The sequence below is a fragment of the Cetorhinus maximus genome, chromosome 26, assembly GCF_964194155.1.
Source record: "Cetorhinus maximus chromosome 26, sCetMax3.hap1.1, whole genome shotgun sequence".
Lineage (NCBI taxonomy): Eukaryota > Metazoa > Chordata > Chondrichthyes > Lamniformes > Cetorhinidae > Cetorhinus > Cetorhinus maximus.
The window spans coordinates 39114229-39131152 of record NC_135904.1 but is presented as its reverse complement, the minus strand read 5'-3'; the positions used below and the strand labels follow the sequence as shown (position 1 = coordinate 39131152).

At 44.5% G+C, this 16924-nt stretch overlaps 1 protein-coding gene across 1 annotated transcript in view; it reads right to left on the bottom strand.

Annotated features, from left to right (window-relative positions):
* Nucleotides 1-16924, bottom strand: part of ankdd1a (ankyrin repeat and death domain containing 1A) — a 205709-nt gene that overhangs the window by 136375 nt on the left and 52410 nt on the right. Inside the window, exons 7-8 of the mRNA XM_078530501.1 lie at nucleotides 14334-14431; nucleotides 7662-7760 (exon numbers count right to left, since the gene is read on the bottom strand). Of these exons, the coding sequence (XP_078386627.1) occupies nucleotides 7662-7760; nucleotides 14334-14431 (197 nt within the window). The remainder of the gene's footprint in view (nucleotides 1-7661; nucleotides 7761-14333; nucleotides 14432-16924) is intronic.

Genomic DNA, 16924 nt, shown 5'->3' with positions numbered 1-16924 from the left:
CAATAACCTGCTCACTGATGCCCAGTTTGGGTTCCACCAGGGCCACTCAACTCCCGACCTCATTACAGCCTTGGTTCAAACATGGACAAAAGAGCTGAACTCCTGAGGTGAGCTGAGAGTGACTGCCCTTGACATCAAGACCGCATTTGACTGAGTGTGGCATCAAGGAGCCCTAGAAAAACTGCAGTCATTGGGAATCGGAGGAAAACTCCCTGCTGTTTGGAGTCATACCCAGCACAAAGGAAAATGGTTGTGGTTGTTGGAGGTCAGTCATCTCAGCTCCAGGACATCACTGCAGGAGTTCCTCAGGGTAGTGTCCCAGGCCCAACCATCTTCAGCTGCTTCATCAATGACCTTCCTTCCATCATAAGGTCTGAAGTGGGGATGTTCGCTGATGATTGCACAATGTTCAGCACCATTCAAACTCCCCAGATACTTCAGATACTGAAGCAGTCCATGTCCAAATGTAGCAAGACCTGGACAATATGCAGGCTTGAGCTGACAAGTAACAAGTAACATTTGTACCACACAAGTGTCAGGCAATGACCATGTCCAACAAGAGAGAATCCAACCATTACCCCTTTATGTTCAATGGCATTACCATCACTGAATCCCCCACTATCAACATCCTGGGGGTTACCATTGACCAGAAATTGAACTGGACTAGCCATATAAATACTGTGGCTACACGAGCAGGTCAGAGGCTAGGAATCATGCGAAACTCACCTCCTGACTCCCCAAAGCCTGTCCACCATCTACAAGGAACAAGTCAGGAATGTCATAGAATACTCCCCACTTGCCTGGATGAATGTAGCACCCACAACACTCAAGCGTGACACTTCCAGGGTGAAGAAGCCCGTTTGAATGGCACCACATCCACAAACATTCACTCCCTCCACAACCGACACACAGTAGCAGCAGTGTGTACCATCTACAAGATGCACTGCGGGAATTCACCAAGGCTCCTTCGACAGCACCTTCCAAACCCATGACCACTACCATCTAGAAGGACAAGGGCAGCAGATAGATGGGAACACCACCGCCAGGATGTTTCTCTCCAAGTCACTTATCGCCGTTCCTTCACTGTCACTTGGTCAAAACCCTGGAACTCCCTTCCTAACAGCATGATGGATGTACCTACACCACATGGACTTCAGCGGTTCAAGAAGGCAGCTTACCACCACCTTCTCAAGGGCAACTAGGGATGGTCAATGCCCAGCCAGCAAATCCCACATCCCATGAATGAATAAGAAAAAAAAATTGCTGCAGTGCATCTTGTACATGGTACACACTGCTGAGACTGTGCATCGGTGCTGGCCCCGAAAATCACATTTTAATTTGACTTTTGGAAGTTTCCTTTAACATTTTGCTCTTGAGTTATGGTGCTCCTTTAAGGGGTATCCACTTTTGTTAGTTCATTTGACCTTTTGTTAATTTGTCCCCTTTTTAGATTGGTTTAGTCAAGAAGAGCATATAAATGGGGATAGTTGAGACATTGATGGGTTGGAGCAGTGTTGACTGTGAACAAAGTCAATAAACTCTCTCCAGCAAAGAAAGCAGCTGTGTCTTAGTTTTAATTTCACCAATTGGAGTGGATCCAGTTAACATTCTGGGTGGGCTGTTGAGAAATCCATGGAATCTTTCTTGGTTGCATCTACCTTTTACTGTGCAGTGTGGTGTGTTCGACCATAGATTGCCTGTTAATTCTTGTGCACCTCACATTAACTCTGGATGTTAGAGTATAAGACAGATACTGTGAATTGTATTTTCTTTCTGACCTTGTACAGTAAAATTCATTTTTGTTTATTCAACAGCTGTGGAATTTTGTAGCTTTTATTCTCTTAGTGAATGTCTTGAATCTCAAGCTTTATCTACTTTAAACAAAAAGCTATTGAACCCTAACCAAAACCTTCAGGATCTGGTCCAAGATCATAACATAAATTGGTGGCTCTTGCGGTATTTCCAATCCACAGACAAATGCGAATGCTGTTACTTGTTGATGTTAAGGTTGATGAGATTTCTGTGTTGTATTTTACTATACTGATTGAAAAGCAAAATGGCTTTGTCAATTGCTTTAACTTATCTGGAGAGGGAAGATTTATCCTTGAGTGATTTGCAACAATTAACCAAAGTTAGGTTAACTGCTTTAGCAAAAGAGTTAAAGTTAGAGTTAAAGTTAGAGTTAAAAGCAGGGACAAAAAAGCTGACGTATTAGAGGTAACAGTATGGCATTTGAAACTAGAAAGGAAAAAGCCTGACACAGGGAGAACCCAGTTGTCTAGAATCCACTTACAGATGAAAAAATTTGGACTGAAAAATGAGGGAAATGAAAGAGCAAAAGAAATGAAAATGTGAAAGTTTGAGCTTAAACTCCAGAGAGTGGAAGAAATTAAACAGTATCAACCGGTAAAGAAAAGCTTAGGTTACATGGTTTAAAAGCTGTTCCAACCAACAAAATGATATTCTGGAGGATAAGAGTAAAGTAAAGAAACCAGTAGGCTTCTATTGTCATAAGACAGGGCACTTGAAAGCCGATTGTTAGATGAACAGTAAACCCGTGGCAGTAATAGGAATGCTTGAGGAGTCTTCAGAAAGGCTTTACCAGAAAAGGATATGGGTGTTATACCATTGACACTATTATAAGTGAAACGCCTCAGAACCTACTAGAATGGGGAATGCAGCTCTGGATAGTCAAGGGGAATCTTCCTTGAATACTGATAAAGTGAGTCAGGTTACCAGGTGGCCATTACCAAGGAGAATGTGCTAGGAAAACTGAAAGGTCTGAAGGTGGATAAATCACCTGGACCAGATGGATTACACCCCAGAGTTCTGAAGGAGATAGCTGAAGAGATAGTGGAGGCGTTAGTGGTGATCTTTCAGGAATCACTGGAGTCAGGGACTGGAAAATCGCTAATGTAACCCCCCTGTTTAAGAAGGGAGTGAGGCAAAAGACGGGAAATTACAGGCCGATTAGCCTGACCTCGGTCGTTGGTAAGATTTTAGAGTCCATTATTAAGGATGAGATTTCAGAATACTTGGAAGTGCATGGTAAAATAGGGCAAAGTCAGCATGGTTTCATCAAGGGGAGGTCATGCCTGACAAATCTGTTAGAATTCTTTGAGGAGGTAACGAGTAAGTTAGACAAAGGAGAGCCAATGGAGGTTATCTACTTGGACTTCCAGAAGGCCTTTGACAAGGTTCCGCACAGGAGGCTGCTCAGCAAGATAAGGCAAGGTATTAGCATGGATAGAAGATTGGCTGTCTGGCAGGAGGCAGAGAGTGGGGATAAGGGGTTCCTTCTCAGGATGGCGCCCGGTGACTAGCGGAGTTCTGCAGGGGTCAGTGTTGGGACCACAACTTTTCATTTTATAGATGAAGGAACTGAGGGCATCCTGGCTAAGTTTGCAGATGATACAAAGATAGGTGGAGGGACAGGTAGTATTGAGGAGGTGGGGAGGCTGCAGAAGGATTTGGACAGGTTAGGAGAATGGGCAAAGAAGTGGCAGATGGAATACAACGTGGGCAAGTGTGAGGTCATGCACTGTGGTAGGAAGAATAGAGGCATAGACTATTTTCTAAATGGGGAGAGAATTCAGAAATCTGGAGTGCAAAGGGACTTGGGAGTCCTCGTCCAGGATTCTCTTAAGGTTAACTTGCAGGTTGAGTCGGTAGTTAGGAAGGCAAATGCAATGTTGGCATTTATTTCGAGAGGACTAGAATATAAAAGCAGGGATGTGCTGCTGAGGCTTTATAAGGCTCTGGTCAGACCACATTTAGAATATTGTGAGCAATTTTGGGCCCCGTATCTCAGGAAGGATGTGCTGGCCCTGGAGAGGGTCCAGAGGAGGTTCACGAGAATGATCCCAGGAATGAAAGGCTTAACATATGAGGAACGTTTGAGGACTCTGGGTCTATACTCGATGGAGTTTAGAAGGATGAGGGGGGATCTGATTGAAACTTACAGAATACTGAAAGGCCTGGATAGAGTGGACGTGGGGAAGATGTTTCCATTAGTAGGAGAGACTAGGACCAGAGGGCACAGCCTCAGAGTAAAGGGAAGACCTTTTAGAACAGAGATGAGGAGAAACTTCTTTAGCCAGAGAGTGGTGAATCTATGGAATTTATTGCCACAGAAGGCTGTGGAGGCCAGGTCATTGAGTGTATTTAAGAGAGAGATAGGTTCTTGATTGGTAAGGGGATCAAAGGTTACGGGGAGAAGGCGGGAGAATGGGGTTGAGAAACTTATCAGCCATGATTGAATGGCGGAGCAGACTCGATGGGCCGAATGGCCTAATTTCTGCTCCTATGTCTAATGGTCTTATGATTACTGGAGATTACAGAGGTTTTGTCTTGAAGGAAGAGGTATTCCCTTATTCCTCCAACAAAACAAGTAAACAAATTAATATTTCAAGAGATACTGGGGAAGATCAGTAATTGATGGTGGCTGATGATACGATTTGAGTTCCAGGTGGTTTGGTGAAAGAAAAAGTATTAATAGGGTGATTGATAGGATTTATGAACCTATTTCCCCTTGCATAAAGTCAATTTATGAAGTGACTAGTAGACAAAATTGTTACTTTAGCAATTGTTCCTAATTTACCTATGGAAGGGGTAGATTTTATATTGGGTAATGATTTTGCCAGCATAGATGGTAAAATTCCTAGGGCGAAACACAAGAAGCTTATTGTCAATAATGAGCAATTGAAAGAAAGGCTGATCAGTGTAGAGAACCAACTCTCATGCACGAAAGATGAGTTTGCTAATGAAAAACAGGAACTGGTGAAAACACTGGAGAGTTGGTCACAGGGAGTAGAATATTTGAATGAGGGCTTAAGATGTCTCATTGTTACGACTGGTGCCCGGGTGAGGTCCTCCAATTTGTTAACTTCCGGAATGGAACCACAATTTCGTTATGCTCCCGAGCAATGAAGAATGAGCTGGCTCCCCTTCATTATTCAACACCCCCTCGGTTGGTCACAACAAGGTTAATTTGAAAGGAATTCCTTCCCCCTTGGATACCTTTCCTTAGTCCAAATGTTTGTTTTTGGAAGGGGCCAATTAAGCCAGGCTTTCTTGAGTCAAAGAAAGAGTAACTTTATTAGGTACTAAAAACCCAAGAAAAATAATGAAAACGCAACACACATAGACACAGAGCAGAAACGAGAAGCTAAGAGTCCAAACAAAAGTTAAAGATATACAAATCAGTCTTTGGCTTGTCCATGAGGTTTAGATGTTAAAACGTTGCGGCCATTAAGTTTCGATAGAGCTGACTTTCACAGTGGGTTGGGAGACATTTGATTCTTCCGGACAGCTGAAGAAGCTGTCCTATTTCCTTTTTGATTGTGGCTTCCGCTGAGCCCTGCCTCCAGCAGCACAGACAGAAAGACTCAGCCTGCAACTGCAGGGATAACTAGTTGGTCGTCTTCATGCTGTCACACACATGGCACACCAGCACACACAGCACTGCTCTGCAGCTAGGTTTTTAACCATTTTTCCCTGTGTATTCCTGAAGCGAAGGCTGGGAACTCCGAATCCCAACAGGCATCAGGAGTCTCTGCACATTCACAGACCAGGAGCGGGCTAGGCATGAGCAGTACAGCATTTGAAGTTCTTCGGGTTGAAGAAGTGGGCCCAGCTGGCATGCGCAAAAAGAAAATGGTGTGAAAATTGAGTCATGTGACCAGGACCTGAGCACCAGGATCAAGACAAGTCCTAGGCCGGGGACAGGGAGAGGTCCCAGTTAAGAAAAAGGAACAAGGAAAGAGGCTCCAAGCAGAAAAAAGGCTGTGGTTGGCAGACTTTAAGTAGAGGGGATTCTGGAGAAGCTCTGGTGATCAAAGAGAACTCAGGAGAAGCCCTGGAGATCCAAGGAGGCAGCAAAAGGTAGATTATACCCTGATAGGGGTTGTTGGGGCAAAGGCAACCCTTTGGAGCAGTAGTATTTTGCTTGGCATGGTTGAAGAGCTGAAGTTGTGCTTGTGGGTTAGTGTGGGAGTACAGATTTGGGAATCCAGGGGAATGAAATCTTGAGACACGAAATTGAAACTCTATGGGGTGAGCCTTCATCGAGGCTGTCCAAGTTGGAGTGGCCTTTGGAGACAATTCCAAGGTGAGATCTTTGAAGGTGAAGACTGGAATCCCTTGTGAGAGAGACAGGGAGAGAGGGAAAGAGTTTTAAAGAGGTTGGTAAACTCAGTGTTTACTGACATCTGGGTGGGTTGTTGAGAAATCTGTGGAATCTGTCTTGGTCGCATTTGCCATTTATTGTGCAATGTGGTGTGTTCGACCACAGTTTGCCTGTTAACTCACATATACTTCATATTAACCTGTTGGATATTGTAAATTGTTTTATCTTTCTGACCTTGTATAGTAAAATTTATTTTTGTTTGTTCAAAACCCGTGGAAGTTTGTGGCTTTATTCTCTTAACAAGTGTCTTGAATCTCAAACTTCGTCTACTGTAAAAAAACATCATTGGTCCCTAACCAGGTTTCACCAAAAACTTAGGGGTCTGGTCTAGGATCATAACACAGGACATATCAAGGGGGTTACTAGCAAAGCATAATGGATCTTGGGCTTCATTAACAGAGGCATTAACTACAAAAGCAGAGAACTTATGTTGAACCTTTATAAATCTCTGGTTAGGCAACAACCAGTGAAATGCATCCAATTTGGGGCACCACACTTTAGGAAAGATGTGAAGGTCCTTGAGTGGGTGCAGATGAGATTTGCCAGAATGGTTCCAGGAATGATGGAACTTAGATACAATTTAGCTTATTATTCTTGAAGAAAATGAGATTGATGGGAGATTTGATAGAGATGTATAATAGGTTTAACTAAAGTTGTCAAAGCAAAGCTATTCCCAATAGCTAATATGACGAGGGAGCCTAAAGGTTTTGGACAAGAAGCACAGGGGGAATATTAGAAAGAACTTTTTTATGCAGCGAGTGGTAATGTCCTGGAACTCGCTATCTATGGGAGTGGTTGAAGGGGAGAAGATCAATAATTTTAAGGGAAATTGGATGGGCACTTGAAGAAAAAAAACTTGCAGGGCTACAAGGATAGAGCCAAATGAATAGGCTGGACTTCTCTAGAGAGAGGTGGGACTCAGTGGGCTGAATGGAGTCTTTCTATGTGAAGCTGACTATAACCAGAAACAATCGAGCAGTCAAGAGAGATGGTGGTGAGGTAGGGCTAGGTGTTGCCAGCGTACACTTGGTGATGTCGGCAAGGGGCAACATATTCGTGGTATCAGCACCCTTTACTAATATTAAGGCTTAAATGTTTGTCCTCACCTGGTAGCTGGTAGAGTCCCACAGAAGTACACAAACCTGAACAGGACATGCCTGGATCTGTAGGTTCAAGTCAGTTATATAGATGGCATGCTGCAGCCTAGCAGAGCCTTTTGCCATAAATTAAGGCCAAACCAGTGATTCCTGTATCAGTAGCTGCCAACCTATCCATAAAATGCAGTCAGTGTCCTCCCACCCCAAGAATCCTAGATTTTATCCTGCAAACTAAGGGGCCAAAATATTCCACTGACCCAAGGCACAGTAAGAGCAGCAGACCGGACTGGCATCATGCATCTCTGCCTCATTTTCCTCTAAGAACTGAGGAAATTGCTGTGAAACATTATTGCTTTAAATCAGGAAGTTTCACTCACATTTGTTTGGGCGTTTACATCACAGGCACCATTCAACAGAACTTTCACACAGTCGGAATGTCCCCCTTCAGCTGCCAAATGCAATGCAGTCTCACCTTCCTGTAAACAGACAGAACAACGACAATTTCAGGAGTGACAAATACAGATGGTACAATTAAATTAGGTTAAAAACAAGGACCTGTTTTTTTTTTGATGATAGTAACAATTTTTGGAATGTCGCTCTGGACACATTTGTGCAATTTTGCTGCAGCTTAATATTTCACATTATTCTCAGAGTGCTCCAATCAACGCCTGTTAGCACCTCGACTGAAAACATTCATACAGTCCACATTCTCCAGGTACCTAGCTTGTACATAGGAAGCACAGAAAGTAACAGGGCGCAGACGCAAGGGCGTTAATATATACAAGGTGTGCATGCGCGTGTGTGTGTATGTGCATGCGTGCATACACATGCACATTGGAAGAAGAGTATGCCATTCAGTCCCTCAAGTCTGCTCCACCATCCTAGCTTCTCGCTATTCAGAAATTACTCTGATCCACCTTTCTTAGGTCCAAGGCGGATGGTCTCACACTTTCCCATTAAATTCTACTTTATTAGGATATACAGCACAGAAACAGGCTATTTGGACCAGCCAATTCAGGCCAATGTAATTTCTATATGTCACAGTCATGTTCTGTACTTAGATTATCAATGTCCCTTTGCAATTTTCTTCTCCCATCCACGCTAGTTACTGTGGCAACTAACTTAGCGTCATCAGAAAACTTAGATATAAGCTCTCTAATCCTTTAAACAAATCATTTATAGGTGAAGAGCTGAAGCCTCAGTACAGGCCTCTGGAAACACCACTTGTCACATCCTCCCAATTTGAGTACATAGGAACAGCAAGAGGTCATTCAGTTCCTTGAGACTGCTCCACTATTCAATAAAAACATGACTGATCTGTATCCTAACTCCATTTACCTACCTTGTTTCCATGTCCCTTAATACCCTTATTAAGGGGGAGATGGTGGCACAGTGGTAATGTCACTGGACTAGTAATCCAGAGGCCTAGGCTAATGCTCAGGAGACATGACAGTTGGTGGAATTTAAATTCAATTAATGAGTCATAAATCTGGAATATAAAGCAAGTCTCAGTAATGGTGACCATGAAACTATCATCAATTGTCACAAAGAGCAATCTGGATCACTAATGTCCTTTAAGGAAGGAAATCTGCTGTCCTTACCTGGCTGGCCTACATGTGACTCCAGACCATAGCAATGTGGTTGACTCTTAACCGTCCTCTGAAATTGCCTAGCAAGTTACTTGGTTCAAGGGAAATTAGGAATGGGCAATAAATGCTAGCTTTGCCAGCGATGCCCACATCTCATGAAAGAATAAAGAAAAAAAATATCCTTGGCCAATAAATATCTAACAATCTCAGTTTCTTAATTATTAATTGAATAAGCACCGACTGCTTTTTGTGGGAGAGGTCCACACTTCTATCACCCTTTGCTTGAAGAAGTGTTTACTAACTTTTCTCCTGAATATCCTGGTTCTGAAGGTTATATTCCCTTGTCGTAAATATCCCAGCGGAAAACGTTCCTCTCTATCTACCATACTGATTCCTTTCAGTAGCCTAAACTCTCAATCAAATCACACCTTAGCCTTCTATTCCAAGAAATACAAGCCTAATTTACATGATCTTTCCTTGTAACCTAACTTTTGGAGCCCAGCTAACAATCTGCTGACTCTGCGTAATGAGTGCATACTCATTATCCATTTTTCTGTCCCCCGTTTCCTAACCAATTTCCTATCCATGTCAATAAGCTGTCTCCAAATCCACACACTCTTTTAATTTTTAAAATAGTCTCAAATCAAACTTTATCAAATCTGGAAGTCAATATAGATAAATAGTAGACCATGGTAGATACCTCCCAAAAGACATAATTATGTTTGTTAGCCATGAGTTACTCTTTGCAAATCCATGTCGGCTCTCTGATCCACTCTAATATTTATCCAAATGCTCAGTCGCTCTGCACCTATTAACAGATTCAAGTAATTTCCCCACAGCTGACGTTAGACTAATTGGCCAATAATTTTCCCTATTTATCTCTCCTCCTCTTCTCAAATAATGGAGCGACATTGGCAATTTTATAATCCAAGGGGACAATTTCTGAATTGAGCATTTGGATGATCATGACTAATGCATCTGCAATTCCTCCCCTATTTCTTTTCATATCCTCAGTGGAAACTATGGTGATGACGTAGTGGTATTGTCTAGTAATCCAGAGACCAAGGGTAATGCTCTGGGGACCCGGGTTCGAGTCCTGCCACGGCAGATGGTAGAATTTGAATTCAAGAAAAATCTGGAATTAAAAGCCTAATGATGATCATTAATGATAAAACATTGTCAACTGTTGTAAAAACCCATCTGGTTCATTAATGCCCTTTAGGGAAGGAAATCTGTCATCCTTATCTGCCCTACATGTGACTCCAGACCCACAACAATGTGGTTGACTCTTAACTGCCCTCTGAAATGGCCTAGCAAGCCACTCATTTGTAACAAACCGCTACAAAGTCACAAAAAAGGAATGAAACCAGACGGACCACCCAGCATCGATCTAGACACCGAAAACGACAATGGCAATCGCAGCCCTGTCGACCCTGCAAAGTCCTCCTTACTAACATCTGGGGGCTGGTGCCAAAATTGGGAGAGCTGTCTCACAGACTAATCAAGCAACAGCCTGACATAGTCATCCTCACGGGAATCATACCTTACAGATGATGTCCCAGGCTCTACCAAACCTCACCATCCCAGCAGAGGTGGTGGCACAGTGGTATACAGTCGGGAGGGAGTTGCCCTCGGAGTCCTCAACATCGACTTTGGACCCCATGAAGTCTCACGGCATCAGGTCAAACATGGGCAAGGAAACCTCCTGCTGATTACCACGTACTGCCCTCCCTGAGCTGATTACTACCCTCAGCTGATGAATCAGTGCTCCTCCATATTGAACTTTACTTTGGGGAAGCACTGAGGGTGGCAAGGGCACAGAATGTACTCTGGGTGGGGGACTTCAATGTCCATCACCAAGAGTGGCTCAGTAGCACCACTACTGACTGAGCTGGATGAGTCCTAACTGACATAGCTGCTAGACTGGATCTGTGGCAGATGGTGAAGGAACCAACAAGAGGGAAAAACACACTTGACCTTATCCTCACCGACCTGCCTGCCGCAGGTGCATCCATCCATGACAGTATCAGTAGGAGTGACCACCACACAGTCATTGTGGAGATGAAGTCCCACCTTCACATTTAGGATACCCTCCATCGTGTTGTGTGGCACGACCACCGTGCTAAATGGGATAGATTTCAAACAGATCGAGCAACTCAAGACTGGGCATCCATGAGGTGCTGTGGGCCATCAGCAGCAGCAGAATTATACTCGAACACAATCTGTAACCTCATGGCCTGCCATATCCCCCACTCTACCATTACCATCAAGCCAGGCAATCAACACTGGTTCAAAGAAGAGTGCAAGAGGGCATGCCAAGAGCAGCACCAGGCATACCTAAAAATTAGGTTTCAGCCTGGTGAAGCTATAACACATAACTACTTGCGTGCCAAACAGCATAAGCAGCAAGTGATAGGCAGAGCTAAGTGATCCCACAACCAACGGATCAGATGTAAGCTCTGCAGTCCTGCCATATCCAGTCGTGAATGGTGGTGGACAATTAAACAACTCACTGGAGGAGGAGGCTCCACAAATATCCCAATCCTCAATGATGGAGGAGCCCAGCACATCAGTGCAAAAGATAAGGCTGAAGCATTCGCAACAATCTCCAGCCAGAAGTGCCGAGTGGATGATCCATCTCGGCCTCCTCCGGAGGTCCCCAGCATCACAGATGCCAGTCTTCAGCCAATCCGATTCACTCCATGTGACATCAAGAAATGTCTGAAGGCACTGAATACTGCAAACGCTATGGGCCCTGACAATATTATGGCAAAAGTGCTGAAGACTTGTGCTCCAGAACTTGCCGCGCCCCTAGCCAAGCTGTTCCACTATAGATACAACACTGGCATCTACCCGGCTATGTGGAAAATTACCCATGTATGTCCTATACACAAAAAGCAGGACAAATCCAACCAGGCCAATTACTGACCCATCAGCCTACTTTCAATCATCAGTAAAATAATGGAAGGAGTCATCAACAGTGCTATCAAGCGACACTTGCTGAGCAATAACCTGCTCACTGATGCCCAGGTTGTGTTCTGCCAGGGCCACTCAGCTCCTGACCTCATTACACCCTTGGTTCAAACATGGACAGAAGAGCTGAACTCCCAAGGTGAGGTGAGAGCGACTATCCTTCACATCAAGGCAGCATTTGACCGAGTGTGACATCAAGGAGTCAATGGGAATCAGGGGGAAAACTCTCCGCTGGTTGGAGTCATACCTAGAACAGTGGAAGATGGTTGTGGTTGTTGGAGATCAATCATCTCAGCTCCAGGACTTCACTGCAGGAGTTCCTCAGGTTAGTGTCCTCAGCCCAACCATCTTCAGCTGTTTCATCAATGACCTTCCTTCCATCATAAGATCAGAAATGGGGATGTTCACTGATGATTGCAATATGTTCAGCACCATTCCCGACTCCTCAGATACTGAAGCAGTTCATGTCCAAATGCAGCAAGACCTGGACAATATCCAGGCTTGGGCTGACTAGTAGCAAGTAACATTCGCGCCACACTAGTGTCAGGCAATGACCATCTCCAACAACAGAGAATCCAACCATTTCCCCTTGATGTTCAATGGCATTACCATCACTGAATCCCCCCACTATCAACAACCTAGGGGTTACCATTGACCAGAAACTGAACTGGACTAGCCATATAAATACTGTGGCTACAAGTGCAGGTCAGGGGCTAGGAATCCTGCGATGAGTAACGCACCTCCTGACTCCGCAAAGCCTGTCCACCATCTACAAGGAACAAGTCAGGAGTGTCATGGCATACTCCCCACCTGCCTGGATGAGTGCAGCTCCCACAACACTGGAGAAGCTGGACACCATCCAGGACAAAGCAGTCCACTTGAATGGCACTACATCCACAAACATTCACTCCCTCCACCACCGATGAACAGTAGCAGCAGTGTGTACTATCTACAAGATGCACTGCAGGGATTCACCAAGGCTCCTTAGACAGCACCTTCCAAACCCACGGCCACTACCATCTAGAAGGACAAGGGCAGCAGATAAATGGGAACACCACCACCTGAAGGATCCCCTCCAAGTAACTCACCATCCTGACTTGGAAATATATCGCCGTTCCTTCATTGTCGCTGGGTCAAAATCCTGAAACTCCCTTCCTAACAGCACTGTGGATGTACCTACACCACATGGACTGCAGCGGTTCAAGAAGGCAGCTCACTACCACCTTCTCAAGGGCAACTAGGGATGGACAATAAATGCTGGCACAGCCAGCGAAGCCCACACCAGTGAAATGTGAATGTGAATTTGCACTGCCATATGCCAGAACAAACTTCTTCTGTCTGAACACCTGCAGCTGAATCCTGCCTCCTTGTACAGCAAACTTAGTATTAAATTAACACCAGCAGATGCAGGCATCACTTACAGATAATACGGTGTCTAGCTCAGGTGGTGGGTGTGAAACTCAGTGTGGCATATGTCCGACAATATGCTGTCACAATTTTCTGAAGGGCTCTGTACTGAGATTTTTCATCCCATAAGGAAACTCCCAACCATTTAAATTTTAAATCCCCAGCAGACCCATGGAAACACTCAACAAAAAAATCCCATGGACCCAGTATTGTTAATGTGCTTGCAAGAGGAATTACATCTTATGCTGTAAAATCTTTATTTGCATAGCTCCACCCCAGCATTAGACAGACCACCTGACAGGCAGGAAAAAAACCGAATTCAAGTCCTACCCAGATTGGCTTGCATTTAGAACACTCGAAGAGAAGAAATTTAGAGACAACTGTCTTCACTTTACAGCAACCAATTGCACTTCATCCTCTCACCTGAACTCAGATAACAAGACTCCAGGTGTAGGGTACCTGTGCCCAGGATTGTACCCAATGCTCCAGGTGTGGGGTATCTCTGCTCAGAATTGTACCCAGTGCTCCAGATGTAGGGTACCTCTGCTCAGAATTGTACCCAGTGCTCCAGGTTAGGGTACCTGTGCCCAGGATTGTACCCAATGCTCCAGGCGTGGGGTATCTCCGCTCAGAATTGTACCCAGTGCTCCAGGTTAGGGTACCTGTGCCCAGGATTGTACCCAATGCTCTAGGCGTGGGGTATCTCTGCTCAGAATTGTACCCAGTGCTCCTGGTTAGGGTACCTGTGCCCAGGATTGTACCCAGAGCTCCAGGTGTGGGGTATCTCTGCTCAGAATTGTACCCAGTGCTCCAGGTATAAAGTACCTGCAGCTTTTGCAGACTGGATTTCAAGGTCCCATTCATTTTCCTTCATGCTGCTGTTCAGTATCCTTATAGCTTCAGTGAGTTCTCCATCACATCCCTCTCCTCCATTTCCAGCAAGATTAATTGAAAGAAATGGTAGTTCTATAAAAGGCCACTGACTAGATTGTGACATGTGAAACGAAGCTGGAAATTTACCCCAGTGTTCATTCAATAAACCTTTGCCATAGATATTTTACTTAAACTTCAAAATCTCACCAGATTTTTTTCATCCAGATCCACTCCAGTTTCTATTATTCGCTGCAGGACTTCAATATGCCCACTTCTCGTGCTCAAATGTAGGGCAGTATTCTGTTTCCTATGGAATTCACAATAAACTAAGTTAGACAGTAGCAATCATGCTGCTGCACCACTGCTGGTAACAATGGCCCAGAATCTGATCATTTGTCAATATCTTTTTTTTCCATTAGTTATTCCAGAATGTAGAAGGCTCTATATTCTGAAACAGCCACAGCTTCAGATGGTCCTGGAACAGAATCCAGCAATTAATGCCCCAGTCTTTTTTGTTTTACCTGCTCCCCCATTGGCAGTTTAAAACCTTTATCAACCAATGAGGTAGCACCTCCAAGTACAAACTTTCCAAATGTGCAGGCTAATGAATTTAAGCAGAAAAAGCAGTGGAGCAGCGAAGAATACGCACAAAGATAAAATGGTATTTGAGAAATTGTAAATTTGCAAGAAGTGTAGCAAGTTAACGCAGTATAGCAGCTTAGATTGTTGATTTGATGCGACTACCAATGATCACTTAACCACCACCTACAACCAATAGCTCCCAGTTTGATACAGGTGGATTCTATTCTGAAGTGTGGGAAAATGCTGAACAAATTAAAATGCAAAGCAAGTAGTCCTTAGCAAAGCCCAGCAACAATAAAAAAATTTGCTTTTATGTTGCACACTTCATATCACAGAATCACAGTGCAGAAGAGGCCCTTCGGCCCATCAAGTCTGCACCGGCACATGAGAAACACCTGACCTACCTACCTAATCCCATTTACCAGCACTTGGCCCATAGCCTTGAATGTTATGACATGCCAAATGCTCATCCAGGCACGTTTTAAAGGATGTGAGGCAACCCGCCTCCACCACCCTCCCAGGCAGTGCAATCCAGACCATCACCACCCTCTGGGTAAAAAAGTTTTTCCTCACATCCCCCCTAAACCTCTTGCACCTTACCTTGAACTTATGTCCCCTTGTGACTGACCCTTCAACTAAGGGAAACAGCTGCTCCCTATCCACCCTTGTACACCTCGATCAGGTCGTCCCTCAGTCTTCTCTGCTCCAACGAAAACAACCCAAGTCTATCCAACCTCTCTTCATATCTTAAATGTTTAATCCCAGGCAACATCCTGGTGAATCTCCTCTGCACCCTGTCCAGTGCAATCACATCCTTCCTATAATGTGACGACCAGAACTGCACACAGTACTCCAGCTTTGGCCTCACCAAGGCTCTATACAACTCCAACATGACCTCCATACTTTTGTAATCTATGCCTCGATTGTTAAAGGCAAGTGTCCCAAATGCCTTTTTCACCACCCCACTAACATGCCCCTCCGCCCTCAGTGATCTATGGACACACATGCCAAGGTCCCTTTGTTCCTCAGAACTTCCTAGTGTCATGCTATTCATTGAATACTTCCTTGTCAAATTACTCCTTCCAAAGTATATCACCTCACACTTTTCAGGGTTAAATTCCATCTGCCAATTATCTGCCCATTTGACCACCCTGTCTATATCTTCCTGTAGCCCAAGACACTCAACCTCACTGTTAACCACCCAGCCAATCTTTGTGTCATCCACAAACTTACTAATCCTACCCACCACATAGTCATCTATGTCATTTATATAAATGACAAATAATAGGGGACAGAGCACAGATCCCTGTGGTACGCCACTGGACACTGGCTTCCAGTCACTAAAGCATCCTTCTGTCATCACCCTCTGTCTCCTACAACTAAGCAAATTTTGAAGCCACCTTATCAAATTACCCTGTATCCCACGTGCATTGCCTTCTTTATAAGTCTCCCATGTGGGACCTTATCAAAAGCTTTGCTGAAATCCATATAAACTACATCATCTGCACTACCCTCATCTACACACCTGGTCACCTCCTCAAAAAATTCAATCAAATTTGTTAGGTATGACCTCCCTCTGACAAAGCCATGCTGACTATCCCTGATCAAACCTTGCCTCTCCAAGTGGAGATAGATTCTCTCCTTCAGAATTTCTCCAATACTTTCCCTACCACTGATGTGAGACTCACTGGCCTGTAGTTCCCTGGCTTATCTCTACAACCCTTCTTAAATAACGGAACCACATTAGCTGTTCTCCAGTCCTCTGGCACCTCCCCCGTGGCCAGAGAGGAATTAAAAATTTGGGTCAGAGCCCCTGCGATCTCCTCCCTTGCCTCCCTCAGCAGCCTGGGACACAAATCATCCGGACCTGGAGATTTGTCCACTTTAAGCCTGCCAACTCCTCCAAAACCTTGTCACTCCCTATATCAATTTACTTAAGAACCTCGCAAACTCTCTCCCTGAGTTCGATACCTTCATCCTCATTCTCTTGGGTGAAGACGGATGTGAAGTATTCATTCAACACTCTAGCGATGTCCTCTGGCTCCACCCATAGATTGCCCCTTTGGTCCCTTATGGGCCCTACTCTTTCCCTGGTTATCCTCTTCCCATTGATATACTTATAGAATATCTTGGGATTTTCCCTACTTTTACCAGCCAGAGCTTTCTCATATCCCCTCTTTGCTCTCCTAATTGCGTTCTTAAGCTCCACCCTGCAC